Source organism: Onychostoma macrolepis, chromosome 22, assembly GCF_012432095.1.
Source record: "Onychostoma macrolepis isolate SWU-2019 chromosome 22, ASM1243209v1, whole genome shotgun sequence".
NCBI lineage: Eukaryota > Metazoa > Chordata > Actinopteri > Cypriniformes > Cyprinidae > Onychostoma > Onychostoma macrolepis.
Window position 1 is genome coordinate 5,804,010 of NC_081176.1, and position 26,252 is coordinate 5,830,261.

Below are 26,252 nucleotides of genomic sequence, written 5' to 3' on the forward strand. Positions count from 1 at the left end.
ATCATTTATCATACAGATTATAAGAGGAGCTATGAGTGCTTAAACACTAGCTAGACTGACTGAGTGCATTCTTTCACTGCATGATTCACTCTAATAAAATGCAGAATGCTCCCAAAATTCAAGATGCGGCAGAAAATATGTATATTTATATAATTTCATATAGTTATTCAATATCACACGAAGAGTGCCATTTTTTCCCCCGCAAAAATGTGACATTGAGTTTATACAACAGTTCAATAAAAAATAAGTTATTAATACACTTACGTTTTAGACACCATATTGCCTATTTTTGCTCTATTTAGCCAACAAAAAATGGTTCCAAACACAGCCACAGCAGTGTTTTGCGTCTCTGAGCAACATGATGGTGTTTCGTTTCGTGAATCAACCGTTTAAATGATTCGGTTCAATCGCAATGAATCACTTAATAACAATGACTTACTGCCACCTATTGGCGGTTTTAATTTCACATTTAAAGTATATGTTTTTTTAAATAATTTCAAATATCAGTATTCAGTGTTTTAGGATTAAAATATCAAAACATTAATAGAGCATAAGTCTAAGTGGACGTCCATGACATGCGGAGTCCCACAAGGCTCAATTCTTGCACCGCTCTTGTTTAGCCTGTATATGCTCCCACTAAGTCAAATAATGAGAAGGAACCAAATTGCCTATCACAGCTATGCTGATGATACGCAGATTTACTTAGCCTTATCTCCAAATGACTACAGCCCCATTGACTCCCTCTGCCAATGCATTGATGAAATAAACTGTTGGATGTCCCAGAACTTTCTTCAGTTAAATAAGGAGAAAACTGAAGTCATTGCATTTGGAAACAAAGATGAAGTTCTCAAGGTGAATGCATACCTTGACTCTAGGGGTCAAACAACTAAAAACCAAGTCAAAAATCTTGGGGTGTTTCTGGAGACAGACCTTAGTTTTAGTAGTCATGTCAAAGCAGTAACTAAATCAGCATACTATCATCTCAAAAACATTGCAAGAATTAGATGTTTTGTTTCCAGTCAAGACTTGGAGAAACTGGTTCATGCCTTTATCACCAGCAGCGTGGATTATTGTAATGGTCTCCTCACCGGCCTTCCAAAGAAGACCATTAGACAGCTGCAGCTCATCCAGAACGCTGCTGCCAGGATTCTGACTAGAACCAGAAAATTTGAGCATATTACACCAGTCCTCAGGTCCTTACACTGGCTTCCAGTTACATTTAGGATTGATTTTAAAGTACTTTTACTCGTTTATAAATCTCTAAATGGCCTAGGACCTAAATACATTGGAGATATGCTCACTGAATATAAACCTAACAGACCACTCAGATCATTAGGATCGAGTCAGTTAGAAATACCAAGGGTTCACACAAAACAAGGGGAGTCTGCTTTTAGCTATTATGCCGCCCGCAGTTGGAACCAGCTTCCAGAAGAGATCAGATGTGCTAAAACATTAGCCACTTTTAAATCCAGACTCAAAACTCATCTGTTTAGCTGTGCATTTGTTGAATGAGCACTGTGCTACGTCCGAACTGATTGCACTATGTATAATCACTTTCTATTCTTAAATGTTTTAAATTCTTTTAAAATAAATTTTTAAATCACTTTGTTTTTATTGTTGTGATTTTTATTATTTTTAATAATGACTATTTCACTTCCTTTTATGTAAAGCACTTTGAATTACCATTGTGTATTAAATGTGCTATATAAATAAACTTGCCTTGCCTTGCCTAATGCATTTGTGACTGCAGGTTAAATGCATTCATGTTTTGCATTAAATAATGTGTAAATCTGAATGCAAGATTCTGGCAGATTGCAGCTTCTGTATTTCCTCTGCATTGCAAAGATGAATTTTGTTGATAATGATTTTAATGATAATGATATTCTAGGAAAAAAAGGCTTTATTTTTAAGAATATCAAAAACTTTAGGAGTCAGCTGCCCACTGCAGTCCTGCAGCTCAGTACACTCAGTAAAATATTGTCTGTTATCGATAAAATCCCAAATATCTATCTATCTATCTATCTATCTATCTATACCCAAAAGATATATATTTTTGTCTATATTGCACACCCCTATGATAGATATTAAATTCTTCTTTGCTTAGTGATTGTTTGCACATAATTCACTGATCATCGTAAAATAAGCTTTTATCTTAGAATTAGGTTTTCCCAACGATAACAAGGACAAGACAAAAAAAAAAAAAAAAGAATCATATTTAGGCTATACAAGGTTTTATATTTTTAATTTTTTGAAGGGGGCGTCTGGTTAGGGGACCCCTCAAGAGCTTTGACACAATTCGAACACTGAGTAATTCCCATGTGTTACTGGCCTGAAGGGCATTAATCAAAGATCGTACAGTTAAACTCTTCCCAGATCTCCTCAATCCTCAGATTCATTCAGCAGCAGCATCTCAGTCTTCTCTTCACTGTAACAGTGTTAGTGTGTCCTGTTCAGTGAAGCTCATATCTGAGCAACAGTGAGGGTCTATTTCTCAAACTAGTCTGTTATATTGCGTTTGCTTTCTTCTTTCAAGACATCAGTGTTTTGAATATTCTACAACTATTAAAATAACAACAGACTGATGTGTTTCTATAAATATACTTATGTTTGTCCATTTTATAACCACAATTTCACCTGCAAGTGTCAGCTTTGCAGAGTAAAGTCAGTGCATTAGTTTGATTTCTCAAATGCAACAATGTGTTTTCTAGTTAGAATAGAGTAATGACTGCTGAGGGCTGAAGCTTTGTCAGCACTGGTTAAAATTTAATTAATCAGATTACTTTTAATTAAATATTAGCCTACGTTGATGAACATAAGCATATATTTCTTTCATTGACAAAAAAGTTTTAGTGACTCAACTTTTGAATGGTAGTTTGTGTGTTAGTGAAATTATGTGTAAAATCCACTCTATCTGTATTTGACTGATTGAGATGGATGCAGAAAAGAATATTGAAAATGTTGTAGAAAATCGTTAGACAAGACTCCGTGATCTGTGTTAAATCTGTTTAGTGACTATTATAAAAGTGATAACTGACAGAATCTGTTTGTGTTTGTTCTGCAGTTGTGTCTGCTGATGGAGTGAAGACCGTGTCAGTGGAGGTTACAGTGCTGGAGGGAGATTCAGTCACTCTACGACCTGATCTTACTGAGATACAGAGAGATGATGTGATACAGTGGAGGTTTGGACAGCAGAAATCTCCTGTAGCTGACATCAATAGATTTTTAACATCTTATAGTCCTGATGAGAGATTCAGAGACAGACTGAAGCTGGACAATCAGACTGGATCTCTGACCATCACAAACATCATAGCCACAGACTCTGGACTTTATGAAGCTGAGATCAGCAACAGTACCAGCAGCAGATACACCGTACACCATACACAGTCATTCACAGTGACTGTCAGCGGTGAGTCCATCAATGTAATATTAAATATGTTTAGATTGGTTTTGTGTGAATAGTTTAGATGAAAACTTGTTTGCACTGAATTAAGGCTAAAAAGCTATATGTTTGTGGTACTGTTAGTTTATTTTTTTTTCTCAAAGTCTCAAAGCATTCTACAGAAGTGGTGTTCATAATTGAGTGCTTATTTCCATACATAATTTCATACATCATTTGGTAAAACTGAATTAAATGAAAATGGAGCTTTGAATGATTCTGTTCATTTAATACATTTCCAAACACCAGTAAATATGCTCATGTTCACTTGCACTATCATATGATCTTATGAACACATTTATTTTCTTTGTTTTCCTGATATGTGTCTTTCTGACAGTAAATGACTGCTGTATAAATGATAAACATTAACTGAGAGTTAAATCAGCTTTATTAGACAAGACTCAGTGAGATTTATTTACTAAAATTTATGACCAAAATAAAAATCTATCTCTGTGCATGTAAAGCTATATTATGCAACATTAAAAAAAAAAAAAAAAAATCTTTATTCCAAACCCAATACAACCAAGCAGCGTCCATGATCTGGAAATGCTTTGAGACCTTCCAACTGATTTCCAATTAAGTTGAAACAGTTTAATTCACATTACTTGTTGTAATGATCTTATCGAAATCAGTCCCCCTCAGTAGAAATCATGTTCACTTTAATTCAGATTCATTTTATTCTCCAGACAGCATTATAAGATGAATCTCTCAAAACTGTTTCTGTTTGTTCTCGTGTGTTTGTTGTTGACACAGCTGATGTGGAGTCAGTGTCAGTGCTGGAGGGAGATTCAGTCACTCTACGCACTGGTCTTACTGAAATACAGAGAGATGATCAGATACTGTGGAAGTTTGGAGATCAAGACAAACTCATTGCTGACTTAAACGAGACTTGGAGAAACATTGATCTGAATAGTCAGACCAGAAACCTCACCATCAGTAACATCCGAAGAGGTCAGAGTGGACATTATAAAGTGGAGATCATTACCAGAAGAATGATCTTACACAGGAAATACCGGATTACAATTGGTGAGTAGATTTTTTTTTCATTTTTTTATAAGGTAAAAGGGGGGACGATGCCTACCTTAGAAACAATGCTCATATACTTTTAAATTGTAACATATTTAGATATAAATTCATTGTTTAGATATAAATTGTTAATATTTATATATTTTGTCATTTATGTAAAATACTAAATCATCTATGCTATTAAAAAATAATAATAATAACTTTGACTATTTAGATGATAATTATAATTGAGTAATCAAAGCAGAATCCCATTAAACGAGATTCATTTGAAAGTTAAAATTATTCTATGACTTATATACTGGCATATGGAATATTCATTTAGGATGATTACTAAAATATGTGATGAAAAAAAAAAGACTGCCATGTGTCCCACTAACATTAATAAAAAGCAAAGATGTCTGAAATATACATCTAATTCATGGAAATACTATATAATAACTAGGGGTGTCAACGTTAACGCGTTAACGCATGCGATTAATCAAAAGAATTTAACGCGTTTAATATTTTTTTTACGCAAATGAATCGTTTGATAAGGTTTGACCCCAACTTCTTGCCGTCATCGCAGCGCGGAAGGTCATCTATCATTGTGTGATGAGGGTACAGCAAACCAGTGTTGCCAGGGTAACGGCACAAGTGGGCTATTTTGAAAATACAGTCGCGGGAAAAAAATTACAGAGCTGTGGGTTGCGGTTTTTTGGAGATGGTCCTCACTGCAGAACACAAGATCCAGGGGTTGTGGTTGGATCTAGATCCAACTCCTCCCACCTTACATTTACCTAAACCTACCCGTCTCCACCCCCTGATTCCTAAACCCAACCATCCCCACCCCTAAACCTACCAGTCTCCACCCCCTGGATGTGGATCCAACCCCGCCCCCTGGATATTTTGTTCTACAGTGAGGGGCTACTGTTTTTTTGGGCTACTTTTATAATGTACCGCGACCCCCAAAGTGTATATAAATAAATAAAAATAAAAAGATCCTTTTACTAATGTGTATTATACTTGGAATGTATTCCTGACAACTTAAGAACGGAGAGGCGGTTGTATCACAAACAACGTGAGTTTCAGCAGAGCATACATGTTAAGGCTTTTACACAGCAGAAATAAACATGACAACAGCCACTATAGATTATATAAGATAATAAACACACGATTACGATAGGATATGGTTTGTATGTGATTTTCTTGAGTTGAATGTGTACATCTGAAATGCTACTTTGTGCAGCGATATAAAAAACTATAAATAGCATATTTTAACGACAGTAAACGACCAAATTCCACATGTGATCGCAAAAGGAAGTTATTACAAACACTTACATGCTAATATTAGCTCTAATGCAGCTGCAGAACAGGTCCAATTCTTCTTCATAATGCATTTTGTCATAATACTTCATGTAAGGCTGCACGAAGTGTTTTGTTGTATTTATTTAGAAATAGTTTTGATAATAGTTGGGTAAATGTATACTGCGATTGAAGCGATGTGGCTTGGTAAACGTTTTATTGCCAGTATAAAGGCAGATAATGGCTGAATGAAAACAGAAGAATAATAAGGATTGTTTCTCATACCTGGCGGAAGTGTGAAAGATTCTGTTTCCTTAAACTAGTTGGTCATGCATTTCTTTTTCAACACATTTACAGGTAAATCCTAGTATTTTAAATTTGCGATTAATCATGATTAATCACAGTCCATGAGTGTGATTAACGCAATTAATTTTTTTAAACGATTGACAGCACTAATAATAACCCCATTTATTACGATAAGTATTACATTATAAAAAAAAATAATAACATGTAGCCTTTCATCAAAAGTGCTGAGATGAGATTTTGTGCTATCTTTGGTCAAGAGAAAATAATGATGGTAGTGGGGTCATCTTTTCCCATCTTACCCTAATGTTATAAGATTATAACATTATATTGGCTGACTGTTTGCAGTCATAATGTTATAGGAAGAATTCTATAATAAACTATAATCAGACTAATCTCATTTTTGAAGGTTCAATATAATTAGTCTTTCTGGGTTGTAATGTGAGCTCCGAGGTTGTTAATTGATGGTATTTCATTTGTTGAAGTTGTCATTTCACATTATTTTTTTTTTAAAGGTGCTGTATGTAGGATTTTGACTCTCTAATAAAGCATAAAAATACCATAATATGTTTGCAGATATTTAAGAAACAAGTTAACATACTTGTTTATTTGAAAACAATGCTTCAGTCAGTTATTCTCCTTTGAAAACGTGCATTCCGGCCCCGAATGTCTGTGTTTGCTATGGTTTGTGAAACCCGCCCACTGCCAGTTTACCCAATTGTATTTCGCACCCGGGTTGCCAGTTGGGGGCACTATCACCCGAGTGCTGTTTTTGTCGGGAAGAACAGTGCTATATATATATATTGTGACGAGTCGGTTGCCCTCCCCCTTATTGTCATCACCACCCCGTCCTTATTCGCCGCCCTTCACCAGGCTCCCGACGGGAGTGGGTGTGTGAGAGAGGAGGGGCGTGGAAACAGCGAGGGCTGGCGGCGTGTGATGAGGCACAGCTGAACTGAATGAAGCCTCATCACCGCCGCTGTTTAAATGCCAAGCGCGCCTCTCCTCGAGAGACCGGTCTCTTCCCCCGTGCATGCACGCTGGTGTCCTCGTGGGTCCAGGAAGGGAGCGTAGAGGGACTTCCGCGCCACCAGAGTCGTGAGCTGCCGGACTCCGCGGACTAAGAGGAAGAGCCGCCGCTCGCGCCCCGGACCCGAGTGGGAGTGCGTGCGGCCGCCGGACTCCGCCCCTTACCTGGACCCTCCCTTCCAGAACACTGCCCTCCTTCACAAGCCCCGCAGCACGACGAGGACACCAGACCCCCTGTTTATTTTGGACACTTTTATTTTATTATTTCTGTTGAATAAAAGCCTCTCCGAGGCCTGACGCCACACCCACTGTGTCTGTCGTTGGCTCCTCCCGTCACAATTATACACTTGCACAAAAACATTTGCAGAGAGCATACTTTATGGTCAAAATGGGCCTAAAGTGAAAAATAACGAGCCTGATTAGGGATAAAATAAAATTTACAAAAAAGATCCTTTTAAAGCATAAACATAGAATTTGAAAAGTTGTAGGCCTAATTATTGTGCTCACAGTTGTAAAAATGTTAAATGCAGTTAGAAAATAACATAATTGTTAAATACAGTTTTATTTAGGCTATCATATGTTCTCGTATTTGTTTTATTTTATTGTGTTTTTGTAAAGCCATAATTTTGTTATAGGCCTAGTACTGTTTTGATTTGTTTGCTATTTGCAATAGTTACTATTTAGCCTACTATTTTTCATAGTGTGATTTTCGGTGAATTGTATTAAAAAAAATAGGGTAAGTTTGATCCTCAAATATCACTGTCATTAGGCCTGTCAGTTATGATATTAATATACAACAACAACAACAACAAAAAGAACATATTGTGCCCATTTTTTAATTCGAGGATAATCACAAGTGAGATTTTAGTGATATTCTGACCACTGAACTAGGAAATGTCGGTTTTCATTTCAGAAATCTGGTCACCTTACCACAGCAGAACTGTTGTACATCTCCGAGCAACACAGCGATGTTTAGTTTCCGCGTGAATATTGTGAACCAATAAGTCAAATGCCCATTCATAAAGTGAACCGTTTACTGAAAACAAGTAGTTTTAGTTTCTTCTTTGGAGTATCATTTCATTTATTTATTTCATTTATTTGATAGTTCACCAAAAATAAATAAATTGTGTCGTCATTTACTCAACCTCTTGTTGTTTCAAACCTGAATGACTTACTTTCTTTTGCACAACATAAAAGAAGGTATTTTGAATACTGTTGGTAACTAAGCTGTTTTGGTCACTAGTGACTTTCATTGCATGAACAAAAAATACTGAGATGTTTCTCGAAATATCTTCTTTTTTTTGTTCCATACTTTATGTACACAGCCAGTAGTGAGAGTCTGAGGCGGGGCTTCTGTACAATACATTTCACAAATCAAAGAGTCAAATAAGGGACAGGGTGGTGATGATGAAAAAGGGGGGAGGCAACCGACTCGTCACAGTATATATATGTATATGTTCGATGTTCAATATATGTTTTGTTTTGTTTGTTTGTTTGTTTGTTTATGTACTAGCATTATACCATATACCGTACCACTATACCATAGTTGCTTTTAGTTGTTTTTGGGAAACGCACCCCTGGTTAATAATTAGTGAAGCCGGTAATGATGCTTCATTTCTTTGTCTGCTTGTGTTCAGTTTTATAATGAGCTCAAATGTTAACCTGCATTTGATCGTTGATCTGATGAACACATTTCTCTTCTTCTCTTTGTCATTCCTTTGATGGAAATGTCTTGTTAGACTTGAAATGTGCTTTTATGACCAGTAAAGTGTTGCTGTAGAATTTATACTTTAATTTAAACAACTGAGAGTTAAATGAGCTTTAATAGACTCGGTGAGATTTGTTAAGTGAGAAGTGTTTAAAATATTTCTGTATGTATTTAATTCATGTCTGAGTCGCTGCTCCTCACTGTTCTTCATGTGTTTGTTGTGACAGGTGAAATGAAGTCTGTATCAGGGACGGAGGGAGAATCTGTTACTCTACAGACTGTAACTGAAATACAGAACGATGATCTGATACACTGGATGTTTGGAGACAATGTCATAGCTGAAATCCATAAAGCAGACCGACGATTCTACACATCTGATGTTCCTGATGGGAGATTCAGAGGCAGACTGGATCTGGACCGTCAGACTGGATCTCTGATCATCATGAACACCAGAACCACACACTCTGGAGAATATCAACTGAAGATCAGCAGCAGCAGACGCACCATAAACAGGAGAATCACTGTTACTGTCAGCGGTGAGTAGATCAAATCTGTCAATATAAAAGCAGTCTTATTTAGGTCAGAACTCAAAGAACAAAGTTAAATGAACACAAGTGTTCACAACTCTACACTTCATTTGAATATTTAAACATAAATAGAGTTAAATGTTTTCTTTTTTAGTGTACAAATATATCCAGTAAAATAAAATGATTCTCATATTTGATGTGGTTCAGTATAATTAGCCTTTCTGAGCCGTGAAGCGCCCCCTGCAGGAAGAATAACTTCATGCTCCACAGAAAACACTTGATCAAAGTAACAAACATGTAGCTGGATGTAAGAAAGATGTAACAGATGTGTACTGTTTTTCTGAAGCCATCAGGAGGTGCTGTGCCGGGGCTTGGTCTCCTCATCGCTGCTTGCACATGTATTAGTGTTTATTATAGATCAGACACACATTCGCACTAATGACTGTCTCTCTTTATCATTACAGGTTTAGATCCTCGCTCAGGTAATGCAGTGCTGATGTTTCTAGTGTTTGTTGTAGATCAGACACATTCACACTAATGACTGTCTCTCTTTATCATTACAGGTTTAGATCCTCGCTCAGGTAATGCAGTGCTGATGTTTCTAGTGTTTGTTGTAGATCAGACACACATTCGCACTAATGACTGTCTCTCTTTATCATTACAGGTTTAGATCCTCGCTCAGGTAATGCAGTGCTGATGTTTCTAGTGTTTGTTGTAGATCAGACACATTCACACTAATGACTGTCTCTCTTTATCATTACAGGTTTAGATCCTCGCTCAGGTAATGCAGTGCTGATGTTTCTAGTGTTTGTTGTAGATCAGACACACATTCACACTAATGACTGTCTCTCTTTATCTGTTTCAGATCCAGGTCTGTCTCCAGCTGTTTCAGATCCAGGTCTGTCTCCAGCTGTTTCAGATCCAGGTCTGTCTCCAGCTGTTTCAGATCCAGGTCTGTCTCTAGCTGTTTCAGATCCAGGTCTGTCTCGAGGTGCTGTAGCAGGGATTGTTTTTGTTGTTGTTGTTCTGGTGGCTGCTGCAGTTGTAGCTGCTGTTGTGAAGCACTATCGCAGCAAGATCTCTGAACTAGAAAGACAAAGGGGTAAGTATCACACACAATTGATGTAATTGTGAAAAAAAAAACTAAAAGTCTGTTTACTGTTAAGCTAATTACAGACGAAGGGCAGATACAGATCTACTCAACAGCTTTTTCTGCATGTTTGTGTTTGTAGGAGTGTGATATACCTTTAAAGATGTTCAATATTAAACAAAAGAAACACCATTAATACGGAAATACAAAAGTCAGCACTGATCACACATCTCCAAACTAACATAAAAAGAAACTTAGAGGTTTATAACACAAAGATAAATAGTAAAATGATTGTATAATAACAAACACTGTAAGATGTGTATGATTTGGATTCATTCAGTCGTCAACAACATTAACATCATTAATACAAATATAAAGACAGAGCTGACCCTTAATGAATTTATATATTTATTTTTGACTGGCTTTCTGATTTTTCTGACTAAGGGAAGCCATAAAAATACTATTTTCTGAGACACACTGGCCTTCATTCAGATATGAACCTATTTGAGAACAGATGTTGCTGCGGAAAATAATAAGATACTGCAATTTAAAAGAAAGACAATGACTAATTTTAACAACAGATATTTCATTAAGTTATTACATTTTAATATTTAGTCTTATATATTTAGTAACGTATATTGTTCTTCACTGTTTTAAACACTATTAATAATTGACCCATTATTTTCATTTAAGTGTCACTATAGTTCTCTGTACAACAGTTATTATTAAAGCATTGGTCAAATAAGAGGGTAAATTTAGCAATTAACCAAAAGCTTCATTCTTCAACCAAATAATCCAGCTGGAGCTCTTCCTCTGTGTTCAACCTCAGCACTTCATATTTGTTATACTGTGGCTTCATTAATTCATTTATTAAACAATATTATTACACTGCTGCATCAGATGTTTTATCCGATGAGTTCAGACTGTTTGTTTTTCTCTTTTGTTTTTACTTGTTTTTTGTTTGTTTGTTTGTTTTCTCTTCCCTCAATTTAGAAGAGAATGGACAAAACCTTAAGAAACAGGAGACAGATGATCCTGCTGGTCATCAGATGATCATCAATGAAAGTATTCAGTTTGATCATTTATAATCAACACAGTAACAATACACACATGAAGAGTGACTGAAGTCGAGCCATTTGTGCTTTTGTAATATAAAAACTAAGACTTTTATTTGCTTTGACATAAACAGAGAAACATGCTTTCATGATGATGAAGCTGATGTAACAGTTTGCTGTTCACGCTGATGCTGATATTGCACTGATGATATTATTATATTTTGTACTAAGAGCCAGTTTGACTGATTTACAGTAATGAAGGATGTTACACTGTGAGATGGCTTGATTGATGTTACACCTGAAAAAAATTAGCGGAAATTATCTCAAGCTAATTAATGTATATATGCCTTAATTCTTTTGTTGTTGTTGTTGTTTTTATTTGATGCTCTTGTGCTGTTACATCACACATATTTGTACTTTATTGAAGTGTTCATGCTTAAATATTTTGTATTTTAAATATAGTACCTAGAGACGGCATTATATATATATATATATTTGTAAAATCTGTCAGTCTCCTGATAAGATGTGAGTGTGATATATGAACTGTGCTCTGAATTCAGTGTTTTTCTGAAGACTGCAGTGCTCTGATACTCTGTTCAGGATTTACAGATGATCTTGCTGTATAAACACTTCATTCCTTCAGCTTTTGATTGTTTATAAACCACTGTTGATAAAAGAAATGCATCACAGTATGTTCACTTGACAGTGTTACTATTAAGAAAATAAAACATTGAGTGTGACAAATTCTGTTGTGTGTTTGTTAATTCAGTATGAGTCTTTTCACTGATCTATATTGCAAATAATTGTAAATGTCCAGTGTTTGTATCTGGATCAGATCCAGTTCAATGATGCTTTAAAAACGGGCACAAAAGTGAGATGGATGACCTGATGCTGAATTGTAAAATGGGGGATTATTTGGGTCATTCTGATTAATATTAAACTTTTGAACAACTGCACCTAGAGACTGATTATAAGTGATTAGCCTATAAACGATACAATAAAATTGCTTCTTGTTCGTAGGAGATCATTAATACTGTATTAATTTTCTGTTTGTGAATAATTCGTGAATGTGAATTATAATAATTTAAATCATCAGTTTTTTAAGGAAGTTGCTGGGAAAGCGCTGTTTCATGCACCTCCTCCAAATAAAATCAAATATCATTTTTATAAAGTTGGCAGATGTAATTGCACCCACATGTAGATCCTGATGATTTTATTTATAACTATATATATATATATATATAAACTATATTATAAATATATGTATATATGAATTTAAATCCTTGCATATATTGTCAAATTTACAGATTAAATCTCCAGTATGTCACAATGTTTATATCTCACATGTTTTCTTCTTTTTTTTTTTTTTTTACTTCTTTTGTGGATATGATGTCATAAACTAGAACAGCCACAGTAGCCACGCCCACCAGAGCAGAGACGACCAATCAGAGCACAGCTCCAGTATAATCACAGGACAGACATGAACTGCTAAACGCAGCACTGCACGAGAGGGTTATTAAGCTTGTTTCACTTTTGATTTCGCAAACATTTGCTGCGAGGTTTTATTATGATGTAATGTCATATGATGTTTTGTTTGTTTAAAAGTAAATGTTTATCAGCACGCTATCATCGCTTTAGATCAAATTTACTACCAGTCACCGTCGTCAAATAGCGATCTAAAAGTTAAGCTACAATCAGTAGTAGTAGGCTAGTAGTGGTCAGGCCTGGAGTGGCCATCGGGAGAACCGGGAAAATTCCCGGTGGGCCGCTCTGCCCCGCTCATGAATTGGGCCGGCAGACTCGCCTGCTTTTTTTAAATTTATTTAAAATTTATAATTTTTTTTAAATACACGTAACGTCTATGTGTTAAAGTTACTGTGTGGCTGATAACTAAGCTAGTATCACTAGATTTGAATTTAACATTAAAATGTGTTGTTTTCTGTTGTCAGAGCGCTCTCTCTCTCTCTCTCTCTCCTCGTCTACACAAGCGCGTGTCCCAGGTCGTTGCCATGGAGACAAACCGAAACCATTAATGCTGTGGTGTGAGTTAGCGAGAGTGCGCTAATCGCGGGAAGAATAAAATGGATAGTAAAAAAAAAAAAAAAAAGAGCCAGGATAAAAAAAAAATGAAAGGCATTGGAAGATGACGCGGCCAAATGTGTCAAACTGACAAATATTTTTTCAAGACGACAAACGAGCACACGTGAACTGGCGACTCAGTGACTAGCAACATTTACAGTTATGCATTTGGCAATTTAAATGTAAGTGATTTTAGCCTTTTCTTTCTTTCTCTCGAGATGCTTACTGATTTTCCATTTAGTTATTGATGACTGCTTGGCAGCTTTCAATTTTGAATTGAACTTTATATATATATATATATATATATATATAAATAAAAACAGGATAGTAAGAACAGATCTTTCACTTCATTTATCCAGATTTCACCATGGTGGGAGGGGGTTGGATGGGGATGGGTGGTGGGCTGGTCCTGAGCATTACACTCCCGGGCTGAAAATGGACCCCACTCCGGCCCTGGTAGTGGTATTCTATAGTCTACATTCTATTATTTACATTTCCTGACATTTCGGCCGTCATGTGCTCGGTATGTCTGCTGTTTAGAATCAGAACCAGCGACTAAAGAATGAATCACTCTTTTGAGTCGGCTCTTTTCAGAGAATTGGCCGAAAAGATTAGCAGAACGCTTTAAAACCAGTCGCGACTCAGTCTGAATGAATCATTTAGCTCTGAGTCGTTTGGAGCGGTACTAGATGAAGAGAGTCTTTACCGACAGTCATTTTTAAATCAAACCTACAAATGTATTCTCTGCGATGAAATTGGTTAACTTCATAATCAAGCAGGGCATTAAGGTTAATAAAATTAACTTTATTTTATTTATATTACCTTGTTTATGAACGACTCTGCACTGCAGATAAAACCATATTTAGACCTGAATACTTTCAAAACACTAACAGAACAAGACAGTATTTAATGTATCTGTGACTAATCGGCTTTTTAAAGCTTTAAATAATTTTCAAGTCATTGGTTTGCTGCTCTACTGTGAACTCTAGCTGTTAAAAGTAGAGCTATTCTTGTAGAAAAAATTCTAGTTGTGAACACTAGAGAGCGCTAGTCTAACAGTGTAGGCACATGGTGTTTTTAACAAAAAAAATTTTTTATTATTTTATTTTATTTTTGTTAACAACAGGGCAATACATCTTTATAATTATGTATTGAGATGAAATAATCATAAAAGATCTTTAAATCAGCAGAAAACAGTGTACCATTTGGTACAGTAGACGTGTTTTGCTTTGTTCATGTGGTATTTACCAAATAAAATAAGAATTGATTATATTATCCAACTCCACTAAACCAGTATCACATCCCATAAAAACAAACTTGTAACAAAACAGTGAAACTTTAGTACAAATTAATTTTGTAAAAGTTCTCCAAAATAAAGTGCAAGATTGTCTTTGACTGCTGTTTAGAAAAAACACATAATGTTAAATACCCTTCTTTATACTTGCTAATAAAGTTGTTACATGGATAATATCAAATTATTTAAAAACAAATTTCTTAGACTTTATTAGGAACTACCCTGACCACATATTATGAACAAAAGAAAGGGATAATCATGTTTCCACTTCATGACAGCATTAGGATTTTTTTTTTTTTTTTTTTTTGTGGATTTTTCTAATATAAAAGCTGTGTTATTTTTTATCCCTATCCGTGATGAAAAGGCACACATATTGTTCCCTTATACCTACGAGTAGGTACTGTGGAGGTACTCTATAGTTACAAATAGGTACGCTGTAATTTCTGTTTAATTACGTGGTACATTGCAGGCTGTAATCTAAAGTGTTACCGAAAATTCAGTAGGGGTAATTATCATACAACACAGTTCACATAATTGTCACGGATCAGTCAGGCCCTTCACTCCACCAATCACAACGTCCCACATACCCGGAGTTCTAATCACACACACCTGTACCTGATCACCATCTTATCAGCACCCACTACAAAAGCTCATCACACACACACACACACTTCACGGTCCGATCTCGTCATTGCCACGTGGACTCAGACATCACAGTATCCTGAAACGGAAAAGACTATATCCTTCTAAGATTACTTACCTTGTCTGACTTACCTCCTGTGTTCCTCCTCCTTGTGTCATCCTCTCTTTGTAGAACTCCCAGTACGAAGTGTGTGTGTGTGTCACTCCCTGGATTCAGCCTGTCTCGTCTTCCTGTATTCCTGGAGAAAGAGAAGAGTTATCACTGTCGTATCATCACTTCAAGTATTGCTGTTCACAAGACATCTACTCACCTCTCAAGACTACTAGATTCACCTGTGTGCTTAACCTGAATTAAATAAACCACCTTATACTCACCCGTCACCATTGTGTCCGAGTCCGTCCATAACAATAATATGGGCATCTTAATAATTATTATTAAGATAATAATGTTTGATCTCAGCAGAATTTTCAGCATGTTTGTGTTTGTAGGAGTGTGATATGCTTTCATGTTGGTATCAAGGATATTCGATATTAATCAGCATTACAAAATAAACACCACTAATACAGAAATAATAAACCGTGTGTCATTTTGAACATACTCTGAAATAGAGAAAACGTGCATTACTTGAAATGCTAAACTAATAATCAGTGTTGTGGAGTAACTAGTTACATGTAATGGAGTTACATAATTTAATTACAAAATAAAAGTAATTGTGATCAGTTACAGTTACTTAGAAAAAATGTGTAATTAAATTACAGTTACTTATGAAAATGTTAAGGATTACAAAGGGGGTTACATCTGATTTTTTTCTCACACACACTCCTACACACAGATTTAATTGACTTCTTTCATAAATTGCAGTGACTGCTCTAAAATATGAAACACCAATGTTTCAGAAGTTTATAACATGTTTATCCGATAACTCTTATATTTCCTACATGGGTTTATGTATATGCTTTATTTTTTTTAAGATTAACTCTTTCTAAGGCATTGTTAGATTCCAGTGTTTCCAGTCATAGCTATGCAAAGATTTGATTTCAAAAACAGTATCATAGCTATTAAATTATTTCTTGTTATGATTTTAAATCTGTATTTAACCTCAGCATGATTTTAAAGTCTGATTTTGTGGTGGCTGTGCTTCAAAGGGGACATCGGATGCCCATTTTCCACAAGGTGGTATGATTCATTAGGGTCTTCTTGAAATGGTCTCAGTGGTCATAAAAAATAACACCCTTTTTACCCTGTCAAAATCAGCTCTGTTCACAGTGACTCGTTTCGGTGCATATCTCTTTACATGCTAATGAGCACTGCTCACCCCGCCCCTCTCTTCTGTGGAAGTGATCCATCCTTGAGTTTTAACTTTTAAACAAAACCTGTCTTGAATTGTCCCTAATTCAGAAAACTGTCTGGAGTAAAATGATTTGCGTAGCCAGACATAAACGAATTTAGTGAAAGTGAAGTGAAGTGACTTGTGGCCAAGTACGGTATAGTGACCCATACTCGGAATTTGTGCTCTGCATTTAACTCATCCAAGTGCACACACACAGTAGTGAACACACACACACACCGTGGCGTGAACACACCCGGAGCAGTGGGCAGCCATATTACTGTGGCGCCCGGGGAGCAGTTGGGGGTTTAGTGCCTTGCTCAAGGGTCTCACCTCAGTCTTGGTACTGAAGGTGGAAGAGAGCGCTGGACATTCACTCCAAAATCAAAATGGCTTGAGACTGTTTAGGTTTTTAGGGGATTAAAAAAAAGGAGTGAATTTCTATCATTGTAGGGTAGTCGTGTCCACAAACTGCTAAGACACATTTATATGCAAGTGAAGATATTTTTCATCCAATGTCTCCTTTAAAATTAAAATTTTTTAATATTTCGAAAGCCTGAAAGTTATCAGTGTTGAGTACTACTGTAAGGTTAACCCTGCCTGCTTTACATGTTTGAAAATGATTAACAGTCGAAAACAGTAGAAATTTAGAAAAGTAATCAAATGTAATCTGTTACATTTCTTTAATCAAGTAATTTAGAAGTTACATTAGTTATAACATTATTATTACATTTTAAGTAGGGTAACTTGTAATCTGTAACCTATTACATTTCCAAAGTAACCTTCCCAACACTACTAATAATAAATATTAATAAACAAGCAGGACTATACATTCTGCTTAGTGTCTGTGACGAAGTCTATATTTCTTACTGTTGGAGAGAGTCTATAGACACATTTCTGGCACACAAACTAATGAAACTGCTTCATATGTCAGTTAGATGGATCTTAATGTCTAAGCTGGTTCTTTCCTGTCTTTGACAATGAAAGATTTACAATAAATTCAAATCTGTTTGCTTTTAGCAAGGCATTGGATCTAATCAGGAAGAACAAACACTGTGTGAGAGATATGGATTCATTCATGTTGTTCATTCAAACATCATAACAACATTAACATAATTAATAAATATAAAGGCAGAGCTGACCTTTAATGATTTTTTTCACCAAGAGAATCCCTACAAATTACTATTCTGTGAGACACACTGGCCGTCGTTCAGATATTGACCTATTTGAGGACAGATGTGTACAGTATGTTGCTGTGGCAAACAATACGATACTGCGATTTAAAAGAAAGACCTTTACTAATTTTAACAACGAGTATTTCATGAAATTATTATTTTTGAATATTTAGCCTTATATATTTGGTATTTTATTTTTTTCTTTATTGGTTGAAATGCTTTTAATAATTGATCCATCATTTTCTTTTTAAGTGGCACTCTAGTGTATTTCACAACACAGATTATTGGTCAAGTAAGAGGGTAAATTTAGCAATTAACAAAAAGCTTCATACTTCAACAAAATAGTTTAGTTAAAGCAGGAGCTCTTACTTTGTGTTCATAACTCTCAGCATTTAATGTTTGTTACTGTGGCTTCATTAATTAATTAATTAAACATCATTATTACAATGTTGCATTGGTGTTATGAGTTCAGAGTGTTTGTTTCTCTCTTTTGAACTCTTGTGACCCCCCATGTTTCCTCACAGAAGAAGAACCCCCTCAAAACCCTACTTTGTTAAATGGAAATGAAAATGGGACTGAATTGGCCAACACTTCTTGACATGTGGACAGCAGTAGGTTATAGTCACTATAACAATACACACATGAAGGTCAAACCGATTGTGCTTTTGTAGTATAAAACTGAGTGAAAACTTTATTTTGTTTTGACATAAATAAACATGTTTTGATTTATGATGAAGTTGATGTAACAGTTTGCCGTTTGCGCTGATGCTGATATTGCACGGATGATATTATGATCTTGACTGATTTATAGTAATGCTGGATGTTAGACTGTGAGATGGTCTTGTTACACCTGCAACATTTTTCAGAAATAATCTCAAGCTAATGTATATATGCTTTTATTCTTGTTTGTTTTTATTTGATGCTCTTGCATGGTAACATTGCACATATTTGTGCATAATTGAAGTATTCATGCTTAAATATTTTGTATTGTAAACAATAGTACATATAGATGCCATTATATATATTTTTTAATCTGTCTGTTGCCCAGTAAAATTTGAATGCGATATCTGATCTGTTCTCTTTATTGATTTTTTGTTTTGTTTTGTTGTTGTTGTTTTTTTGGAAAACTGCAGTGCTCAGATACTCTGTGTTCATTCAGGAGTTACAGATGATGTTACTGTCTAAACATTTCATTCCTTCAGCATTTGCTTGTTCATAAACCAATGTTAATACCAGGCAATGCATCACAGTATTTTCTGTTCACATTTTCAGTGTTATAAAAATAAAATTTTGTGTGTGATTAGTTCTGTTGGGTGTTTTTGATGGATTTAGAGAATTCAGACCTGAGAGAATTTTCACTGATTTATATTGAGTTAAAACTCTTTGATTGTTTCAGTTAAGATCACATCAATTCAATAGAAAAGCGTGTTAAATGTCCCATGTTTACATGAGTTTTAATGTACAGATCAAATATTTTATTGTGATCAAATGTGGATATAAATATCAGTCTTGGCAACTCAAGAACGGAGAGGTGGTTGTAACATCAAAATCAACATGAATTTCAGCAGAGCATACATGTTAAGGCTTTTACACAGCAGAAATAAACATGACAACAACCACTATAGATGACATAAGATAAAAAACACATGATTACGATAGGATATGGTTTGTATGATTTTCTTAAGATTTGGATATTTTCATAACAATAATGAATGTGTACATCTGAAATGCTCATTTGGACAGCGATTTAAAAAAGACTATAAACAGCATATTTTAACAACAGTAAACGACCAAATTCCACATGTGATCGCAAAAGGAAGTTATTACAAACACTCGATGGTGGTTTGAAGTGAGTTCTGAGTAAAAGTGTATTATTAATCTCATAAATTGTCTTATGTAGCATGATGCTAATGTTAGCTCTAATGCAGCTGCAGAACAGGTCCAATTCTTCTTCATAATGCATTTTGTCATAACACTTCACGTAAGGTCACAAGAAAATGTTTTGTTGTATTTATTTAGAAATACTTTTGATAATAGTTGGGTAAATGTATACTGGGATTGAAGCGATGTGGCTTGGTAAACGTTTTATTGCCAGTATAAAGACTGATAATGGCTGAATAAAAACAAAAGTATAATAAGGATTATGTCTCATACCTGGCAGAAGTGTGAAAGGTTCTGTTTCCTTAAACTAGTTTGTCATGCATTTCTTCATTTCAACACATTTACAGGTAAATCCTAGTATTTTAAATTTGCAATTAATCGTGAATAACGCGATTACATTTTTTATTCGATTGACAGCATTAGTTTCTAATAATCTGTTAATCTACATTTACATTTGTGATAGTATGATCTAAAGAGGTCAATAATAACCAGGCGAAAGGAGCAATGATGTTTAATCAACAGGCACATTTTTATGCAAACAAATCAATGTGTTGAAACATGACATCAAAAATCTTTAATGCAAAAAACCACAAAAGAGCTAAAGTGGGAGGACCTCATACCAATCAGAGAATCCCTCAGCTTCATGGATACAAACGTTTATATAAGAAAGGTACATAGCAAAGGTTGCATCATGCTACAGCATCATTCTCCTTTAATATGATATGTTCCCTTGTGTGGCAAATTAATGACCACCTCTCCTTGGTTACTGATTACTTCAGCTTGTTCCTCAAATCATGTATCGTTATTAGTATTTCCAGACAGACGTCTTGTTCATGTTTAAACAGGACATTTCTGTTCCCTAAAACATTCATAAAGGTTAGGTCTTCCGCAAGGAAAGAAAGTGTTAGCCATCAACTGGTTTTATGATTAATTCACAATGATTAAATTCAAAATTTCCTCCACAGAATGAAGACAGACGTGCTCTCACTGCAGTCAAGCTCACAGCAATCACACTGCAAACCTACAGGAAGAGAACCATCGCATGATCCCAGCCACCTCACCACTGCAAACACACAGTGAGGGCAAAACCTACAAAAGAAACATAAACAGCTTCATTAACAGTGGGTAATGCAGATGAAACAAACAACAGTTCAGCAACATGAAACAAGCACTAATAGTCCAGTTTCTTTGGAGCCTAAACTCTTTTCTGCCAGTCTGGGTCCAACATCCACACAACAACAAAAAATTAAAGACAATAACAAGAATGTTAAATCTAAAGTAAACACTAATTGTGCATCCCTGGATGGAAAAACAGTCTATTACAACAAAGAAATTTACAGTATAGAAAATACACATCAACAAAATAAAACACACTCAAGATAAACATTACTCATAATTTTAAAAAGAAGCAGTAAAATTCCCCTTTATATAAAATACAATACCTCTGGCATCCATTATTTTTGACTATGACTCTCAGAAAAAAATCATTCAGGCAATAATCCATTATTAATTGAGACTAAGTTTGCATTTCTCTCTGTATTACCCCATTGTCCTTCTAAATCAATGGATGAATTTGTTTGCTTTCGAAGAAGTAAAAAGTTATAAATGCTCTGTCCCAAAGGACACAACTGATGCAGACTTGTGATCTCCCAGCCTTCAGTCATGCCTAAGATGTCCATGTGGCGTGTGAGTTTTTAATTTCTGATTCATGATCCTATAATCTTTTTTATTTTTTATGTAGTATACAGCTAATATAAGCATATATTATACAGCTGGAAAGATACAATGTCAATTGAATGAAAATTAGCAGTACATCTTTCTACCCATTTGTGAAATAAAAACTGCACTGTGGCAAAAGGTATATGTTAATGCTTACTGTGAGTTTTAGTTAATAGTCCATCACACTGTCTGATGGACCCTTTTCACTTTTCTGGGTTTCTCAGAAGCAGAAGTCTTCATAGCTGAGTAAACTTATGTAGAGAATGGGAATGTGGACAATAGAACTTTAGGACATGGAAGCTGCACTGTGTGGTATTAGATGTAGGTGTTAAAGTTTGTATTATATAGCTAAAAATGCATTAAAATTGTAAACGTTTGCATAATTCACTGCCATAACTGCACTTATGACCAGCGTGAAAAACACATCTCAAATGTAGAATTATTTTTTTTCAGTTTTCCAGCTTGGAAACAAGAAGCTGAAACTCAGGTCAGAGTAAACAAAGCAGTGTTGCATGGAATGGGTAACAGAAGTAAGACGAAAAAACATCAGCACCATTCCCTGACAAATGTTTGTTGTTTTCGGTATTTTCACAAAAGTGAGTTATAATCAAATCATATCTAGCAAAAATCATTACATCTAAAAATAAATAAATAAATGTGCCTTTGTCTATGAAATGCGAGAGTGCTATTACGCACATTATTACACCATTATTACAGCTTGGGTAGTGTCAGTCTCAGACGTCACGCTCACGGACCGCTGGCTGAACATCTGATGCATATCACACACAAAATTGGAAACACTTCAGGAGTTTCAAAGTCATCATCGGATTGCTTGAATTATACAGGATTTCCGGGAGACATGTGTGTCGCGTTCTTTAACGTTCCGCCTGGAAACGAAGACGCCATAACGCCAAACCCCCTCACGAAAGAAGAAAGCCATCGTGTTTACAACTGTGATGACGAGCGCTTATCAGGATCAACTAAACATTGGATTTTAAAAAGTATGTGAAATATGTAAAGTTTTCACCATAGACTCTTTAAAATACGTCCAAGAGTTTTACACACCTGTCTGTTATTGTGGTGACATTTCCACACCCCTAAACACGATGTGATACAAAAAACATGAGTGGTTGTCATATGGCCTCTTGGTTGGTCCTTGGCCATTCAAAATCCCTCAAGCCTCTGATGCACTGGCTATAGAGAAATTGTTTGCAAAGGCACCAGGACACATCAGTTTAGAGGCCTTTGGAAATTGTGTAGCAGTTATTGTGGACTGCTTTGAAATGAACATTGACAGAGCATCAAATCTCAATGCTAGAGCACAGACATTTTTACAAACGCAAGCACACCGTAAAGTATTGGCATTGCACCACGGGGAGATATCTCTTACTTCTCAAGAGTAGGGAGGTTGTGTCTGTGACAAGCATGTGACTGAGAATAGTGGCCTTCTTAACAAACTATTGCCTGGGGTCTTGACGTTGGCAGATTGTTAATTTGAGCAACAAGACGCTGCACAGTGTCAAGATGTGGAAAAACAGTCTTTGTATTGCCTTCCTTCTGATCCCAACATTAGGAAAGAGTGGATGAACTTTATTTTTAATGAAGATCCAGACCGCGTCAGTAAGAACTTGGTTGTTTGTTCACGTCATTTTACTGCTAATTTATTTACAAACAAGGCACAATTTGATGCATGATTTTCAGAAAGACTGAAACTAAAAGAAGATGCCGTGCAGAATTGGCTGTGACAGTAATGTCCCACTTTATTTTGTTTTTTGGGGTTTTTTTTGCAAAATGCTTGTGCGAGTGGTTCACCATGGCCCACCGTGTTTGTCACACTGGCTAATTATTAGCAGGAACAAGTGTTACACAAGTAGCTCTAAGATAGGTCTACAGACACTTGCACTTGGCATGAGTTCTAGCACTAAAACAGTGCAGTCTCTGAAAAGGAATGAACAGTGTGGTACATATCGATAAACAAAGAACAAACCCAAGATGTGTCGAGCCTCAGATCCACATAATAAACGAACAAACAAGCAATCATCACTGACTAGACTTTTGGGGTTCGGCTGAAGGCAGAATAATAATAAATGACAAAAAGTACTTCAATTCTGTATCTTTTTGTGTATCATAACATTTTGAGATAAATATGTACAGTTCACAGTAAAATGCAACATATAAAAAGGTAAAGCGGCAGCGTTTTGTTGTGCTGACAACAAAAAGGCAAGCAAACAAGTTAAATAGAAAACAAAAAATAAAACCTATTTCACTTGAAAATTCACAGTGTCCACATTTGGAAAGATTTGAACCAATCTTTCTGCTTCCAGACAACAAAGTTACAAAACTGATATGTGTGACACAGAAGATGCTGTCATCTGTACAGGCCTGCAGGATGGAGTTGCTGGTGTACATAAGCATGCACTTAAAATTTCACTACTTCACTACTTTTTAATTTTCACTACTTGTTAAAAATCCCTATAACACTTGTGGTGTTCCCGGTCAAAAATGACCGAGGCACAAAAACTGCTTATAAATCTCTTGTTATACAATATTGTCACCTAATATTGTTATCAGTATTTGTGTCAGCTTGTTTTCTTTCAATTAGGACTGGTTTTGTGTTTATTTTTGAGACTGATTGATTGTAGGCCTCATTGATCTGAGCCTAGGGTTAGGGTTCTCACTGTCTGTAGCATGAGGCAGCACCTGTAACCCAGTCAGGTTGCTCAGGTAATCCAGCACCTCCAGGATGGCACATCCATACGTGCAGTCACAAGGAATTTGTGCCTCCCAGCACAGTTTCAAGAGCATGTAGCAGATGCCAGGAGACAGGCCGTTGCATGAGGAGAGCTGGTTAGGGATGTAGAAAGCAACAACCCAGCAGCAAGACCAGTTTCTGCTATACAGGGGGGAATAGGAGAAGCACTGTCTGCCAGAGCTTTACAAAATGACCTCCAGCAGGCTACAGGTGTGCATGTTTTGGACCAAACTGTCAGAATCAGACTTTATTAGGGTGGGCATAAGGGCCCGATGTCCTGTAGTGGGACCTGTGCTCACAACTCAGCACCACACTCAAAAAAATTATTCAGTCTAAATTTACATTTTATGTAATTCAATTGCATAACAATTTTCCATCCATTTAGATTACATAGTTTTAACATAAACAAATCAATAAACTAAATGTGAGTCATATGCATCAGTCATACATGAATGAAACAGGTAAGTTTTATGTAATAATTCACAGCAAAGTCCCCACACTGCTCAGTGTTCATGTGTTTCCACACTACAGAGTGTTCAAGTAGAATTGAAGCAGTGCTGGAGTTAAGAAGATAATCATGTGATGATTGATCATTAATGATGAACAGCTGCTGTTATCAAGAAGAATCACCGAAGGAAAGAAAACACAAGAACTACAACTGACTTCAGCCACAGACGAAGATGAAATCAACTGAAATAAAAGACATTAAATCTCTCAAGATCTGATTAAACAGCTTCACAAACAGCATCAGATTGACCAGATTGACTTTATTTCTGTCAGACTTCTAGAGAAGCTCTTATTGAGAATTAACAGAGGTTTAGATGCTTTATTGTTTTGTTTGAAATCACCATCAAAGAGACCAGTGTTTCCTTTTGTTGAGCTCTTGACCCTTGACATTTTGGTATTAATATTACGCTGGTTGCTTTAATTGTGTGATAATTTAAAACACGCTCAGCTTTGCCAGCGAAGCCAAGTGAAAAAGAGCTGTGAGTAGATGATCCACTGATCTCATTTCAAGTCCAGTTTTTGATTATATAGACGTTATACTGTTTTAGGTATTTTCATAGCTTCATATCTTGCAGTATGGTAAATATCAGAAAATGTGAATAATTTACAAATCACTTTGTGCACATAAAGTTTTCATCTGTAGCAAAACAAAGACCACAGACATCAAGAATCATTATATGAATCTCAACAATGGTGACAGTCAAGAAAATATTCAGATGAAACTCTGAACATCACAAAACAAGCTACTAAAAGTCACAATTATAACAGCATACGTAAAATAAAATAGTAAGAATAAAAGAAAATAATCAGACAATTCAGCTGCGTTGTTTATTCATGCTGCAATGCATGCTGGGATACATGGGAGAGTCTTGTACTATGCTGGTACCCAGCATGCATTGCAACATGAAGCATTTTGTTGACTGTAACCATTGTTGAGATTCATACGCTGATTCTTGATGTCTGTGGTCTTTGGATTGCTACAGATGAAAACTTTTTGTGCACAAAGTGATTTGTAAATTATTCAAATTATCTTATTTTACAAGACTGCGAGATCTGAAGCTATGTAAAAAAATCTAAAGCAGTACTACATCCATACAATCAGATGTTGGACATGAAATGAGATCTTTCGAAATGAGAAACTCTTTTTTTTTTTTTGTTAAGCTTTGCTGGCTAAGCTAAGTGCATTTTATATAAACACACAGTTAAAGCAACCAGTGTAATATTAACACCAACATGTCAAGGGTCAAGAGCCCAACAAAAGGAAACACTGGTCTCTTTGATGGTGATTTCAAAACAATAAAGCATCTAAACCTCTGTTAATTCTCAATAAGAGCTTCTCTAGAAGTCTGACAGAAATAAAGTCAATCTGGTCAATCTGATGCTGTTTGTGAATCTGTTTAATCAGATCTTGAGAGATTTA

General features: G+C 35.7%; 1 protein-coding gene across 10 annotated transcripts in view; it reads left to right on the plus strand.

The window, feature by feature from the left end:
• LOC131529825 (uncharacterized) overlaps positions 1-26,252 on the plus strand; it is a 113,920-nt gene that overhangs the window by 15,390 nt on the left and 72,278 nt on the right. For 2 of the 10 annotated variants that reach the window (XM_058759744.1, XM_058759745.1), the window contains 9 exons: positions 3,062-3,406; positions 4,190-4,462; positions 9,011-9,319; positions 9,775-9,792; positions 9,874-9,891; positions 9,975-9,992; positions 10,074-10,091; positions 10,176-10,412; positions 11,394-11,807. In XM_058759744.1, coding sequence (XP_058615727.1) covers positions 3,062-3,406; positions 4,190-4,462; positions 9,011-9,319; positions 9,775-9,792; positions 9,874-9,891; positions 9,975-9,992; positions 10,074-10,091; positions 10,176-10,412; positions 11,394-11,488 — 1,331 coding nt within the window. In that variant the 3' untranslated portion in view covers positions 11,489-11,807. Of the gene's footprint in view, positions 1-3,061; positions 3,407-4,189; positions 4,463-9,010; positions 9,320-9,774; positions 9,793-9,873; positions 9,892-9,974; positions 9,993-10,073; positions 10,092-10,175; positions 10,413-11,393; positions 11,808-26,252 lie in introns of those variants that run through there. The other 8 variants (XM_058759749.1, XM_058759747.1, XM_058759748.1 and 5 more) reach the window with 8 other exon arrangements.